Source organism: Lagenorhynchus albirostris, chromosome 4 (assembly GCF_949774975.1).
Source record: "Lagenorhynchus albirostris chromosome 4, mLagAlb1.1, whole genome shotgun sequence".
Lineage (NCBI taxonomy): Eukaryota > Metazoa > Chordata > Mammalia > Artiodactyla > Delphinidae > Lagenorhynchus > Lagenorhynchus albirostris.
Window position 1 is genome coordinate 128679518 of NC_083098.1, and position 3922 is coordinate 128683439.

Below are 3922 nucleotides of genomic sequence, written 5' to 3' on the forward strand. Positions count from 1 at the left end.
ACTTACCGTCGCAGAAAACGTCCATCTCTGGTGTTTCCAGCCCGGTTACCCGGCTGTAACTGCATCCGCGGTCCTCCACACCCCAGCCCAGAGCAGCAGCTCGGCTCCAGAACTTGAGACGGCATAAACCGAGGAAAAAGCGTCTGGAAGATGAAGTTATTTCCCAGACTAACATTGCCCCGAGCGTACTTAGGGCACACTGGTGAGCAGTTTACTCGTGCCCGTCAATCTTCCCGAAGATGTTCGAATCACGTAGGACAGCCTACATTCTTCCTGTCCTTTTCCCGTTGCCCTACAATGCTTAAACTGCCTCCTTTCTCCAGCCCTCCATGGCAACTCCAAGGACTCTCCCAATGGCTCCCACTCTAACGCTCACCCTCCTGCTGTTTCAGAATCTAAACCTACCGCCGCGGCAATCCGCAGGCTCCTACGGGGTTGGCGTCTAGAATAGGAGTAGGGATCAAGGGGAAGAGGAGCTTCCCCATAAAAAAAATGGGCCCCTGAGTCCTCGCTCCTTGGCACCGCCAGTTGAATCCCATTTAGCATCTCCGAAGCACAAAGATACTTAAAGCAGTGTTTGGAATACTTCGAGTGTGCCCTGTTTCTTCCTGCCTCCTGTCCCAAAGCTTAGGATGACATTGATTTTGTTTGGAAGCGGCTGGACTGAATTATCTGAATAATTTAGTGTTGTACCCCTTGGGTATAAGATAAATTGCAGTTGGACTGGAAGAAGAGCTTGCAGGGTCTCAAAGCCATTCTGGCTCCAAAAGCTAAACTTCTCTCTTTTCTGCATCTTTCCCCGCCCCGGAGAGGCTTAGGGTCGCTCCATAAGAGCACAGCACCAGCCCAGACCCCAGACACCCGCCGTCCCTGACATCCCCGCGCGCCGCGAACCCCTAGCCTCCCGGAGGAGCGGAGAAACTCGCCCCTTTGCCAACCCCTCCCACCTCCAAACGGACCTGCCAGCGAGGCAGCCGAGCCTGGCCCTCGAACCCGGGCGGCCAGAGAATCGAGGCCGAGAACCAGCTCGGTGCCCGAACAGCTCCATGCCCTCCTGCCAGTGTCCGTGCGGCGCCGGTCACACCCCCTGCTCGTGGGAGAAGCCCCAAGGCTCCCGGTGCAGCGAGAGGCGCCCGGGCTGCAGCGCCCCGGCAGTGCTGGCCACGGAGTTCTTCAGCTGCTTGATGACTACGAAGAGCAGGAGGAAAAGTAAGAAGAGCAGAAAGAAAAAGAGCGCCAGGTAGAGCAGAAAGTTGAGCTCCCACTCCATGCTGAAGGCGCCGGCTCTCAGGGGCCGTGCGCGCTCCGCACCCGTTGCCTCTGGCCTGCAAGGCGCAGCCTGCCGCGTCCCACCTCCGGTCTCCCCGCGCCGGCGCTCGGGCGCCTCGCCTTGGGCAACTGCTCCGGGGTCCACCCTCGGCCTCCTCCAGCTCGGAGGAAACGCGCCAAGGAGCTGGGGTGATCCCGGCTCCCACCCTCCCGGTAGGCACGACAGCCTGTCTACGCTGAGATCCTCTCCTGAGCTCTTGGGAACGCGAGCTGATTTTTCTAGGCTCAGCCTCCCGGACGGTGTTAGGGCTGGTGTTCTGCTAATGATCTTAAGGTCTCCAGCCGCAACATCCAGTGGGGTCTCTAGCCCCCTCCCTTCCTAATTAATTAGCTTCATTATCTTCCCTTGTTCAGGCTTTCCCAAAGGGCAGGCGATGCCATGGCCCAGAGACCCAAAAGTATCAAAGGGGACAGTGAAGGTGGGGTCTGAAGGGCTGTGGGATGACTTAAGGGCGCCTGAGTGAATGCCAGGTCAAGCTGCCTTGCTCTTCAGAGTTGCAGGTGCACTCAGTATAGAGTGCACATTTTTGTGGGTAACAATAGGAAAAAAAATGTTACAGAAGCATTAGATTTACTTAGAAAAGCATTAAAGAGAAAATGCATTTCAAGTTATATTGTACAAAGCCCTCCAATGTTGACTTAGAGTTCAATTTCTTTGGGGGAAAACAAAAACAACACAACAATTTACTTAAAGTGCTCGCTTAAGCCCCTAACACCTCTCTGTAGTGGATTAAGATCACCCACAGCCCATATGGTGCAGCTCTGAAAGAAATCCAGTTGAACTCTTGCTGTGTAACAAATTACCCAAAAACTAAGTGGCTTAAAACAACATAAACATTGGTCATCTCTCAGTTTCGGTGGGTCAATCCTTTGGGAGCACTTAGGTGGGTGATTTTGACTTGGGGTTTCTTATGCGGTTCTGTCAGGTGTTAGCCAAGGTGGCTGTCATCTGAAAGCTTGTCTGGAGCTGGAGAATCCACTTCCAAGGTGGCTCACTGATATGGGGGGCAAGTAGTGCTGGTTGTTGGTGGGAGGCCTCAGTTCCTTCCAATGTGGGCTTCTCCACAGGGCTGCTTGGGTGTCTGCACAACCCTCTGCTGACTTCCCCCAGAGCACAAGAGCTGAGAGCACTTCCCCCAGTGATCCAAAAGAACAAGGCAGAAGCTGCAGTGCCATTTACGGCTGGCTTCAGAAGTCATATACCATCACTCCTGCAGTATCCTACTGGTCACAAGGCCAGCCCTCTTCGATGCAGGGGTCCAAGGACATGAACACCAGGGGGTAAGGATCATTGGTGGCCATCTTGGGGTCTGACTATCAAAGCTGCTAACGCAATGGGTTATCACTGCCCACTCTATGAGCCTCCAACTTTATTTCATTCTTTATTTGTGAAGATACAGGAGAGGCCCCCGGAATGAATTTGGGGAATAAGGCCTGACATACACATCCTGCATTATTTAATGGGCTGCTTATAATAAGTGGCTCTCCCAGTGATGGCAGGGGGTTCAAAGAAGCAGGATGGTATGGAAAAAGCTGTGAACTGGAAGTCTCAAGGACCCAATTCTAGTCTCGGCTCCACGTGTCAGTGGTCACTTCAGCTCTCTGACTCTCCGTCCCCTCACCTGTAACACACCTTGCTTACCTTCTCCTTGGATTTGTTGTGAGGATCAAAAATGAGTGGGATGTTGAGTAAGAATGTGTTTTCCTAAGTAAATGCCAGGTACTATTATTATTCTTTTACTGAGAGTCCCCAGTGTTATAGACTGCTGTGCAAAATTCCCAGGTCCTAGGCCTCTCCGCCAAACATCCTACTGTGTAAGGAATCTCTCAGATCTCTAAATCTCTCTCTCAATAACATTATTGATCCACCTCATGGGCAGTGGTATGCTGGAACTGGCTCAAAGTTTTTCTCTCAAAAATTCTGCAAGCCATTTGCTAAATACAGCTATGATTAAAAATTAAATCGTATAAACTTACAATTAAATTATGTTAACAAAGGTAATAAATACTCAAAACTCATCTCTTCCTCATTGTTTCACCACATTTTGCTATCATCTATGCACTTGAGATTATTTACATCTGTTGTAGCTGTATGGCTGAAATGTTATAGAGTAGTATGTTACTGTGTATTTCCAACTGTGCTCAGATGTCATGTAGTATCATGAAATTCGCCACAGTAGGGGTATTTGCCCTGTGGAAATGTACAAGTGCTACAAATCATGGCCAGAGAGCCAGTTGTTAAACACTTACCAGCATATCACTGCTCACAGAGTTACTGAGGAAAATTTGAAGTCTTATACAAGTAAAGCAGAGATCTGTGATTTTTCCCAGAATCTACACACCTCCACTCTAGGCACCACATATTCCTACTGGTAGAATTTTCCATTGTATGTAATCTTGGCAAGAGGACAGATCCCAGTGACTGCTTTCCATTGCCACCTCCCGTTATGGAAACCAAGGGGGTCAGAGATATCTTTTACCCACTCCTGATACAGTGCAGGGAGGAGGGCGGGAAGAGCCATGCCAGATGCATCTGGGTGGCAGAGGAGCTCCCAGGCCAGACCAGTCCCCGGAGTGATGGGGCGTCGCTCTT

The 3922-nt window shown here is 50.8% G+C and overlaps 1 protein-coding gene across 1 annotated transcript; it reads right to left on the reverse strand.

Moving 5' to 3' along the window:
* Positions 1–930: 930 nt before the first annotated feature.
* SMIM43 (small integral membrane protein 43) lies at positions 931–1270 on the reverse strand. Its single transcript, XM_060147425.1, has one exon. It carries the CDS (start codon positions 1268–1270, stop codon positions 1079–1081), a length of 192 nt encoding a protein of 63 aa, XP_060003408.1. The 3' UTR covers positions 931–1078.
* Between the last annotated feature and the right edge of the window lie 2652 nt (positions 1271–3922).

Excerpts from the sequence above, each read along its gene's own strand:
- SMIM43 (XM_060147425.1), bottom strand. The coding sequence starts at position 1,270 with ATGGAGTGGGAGCTCAACTTTCTGCTCTACCTGGCGCTCTTTTTCTTT.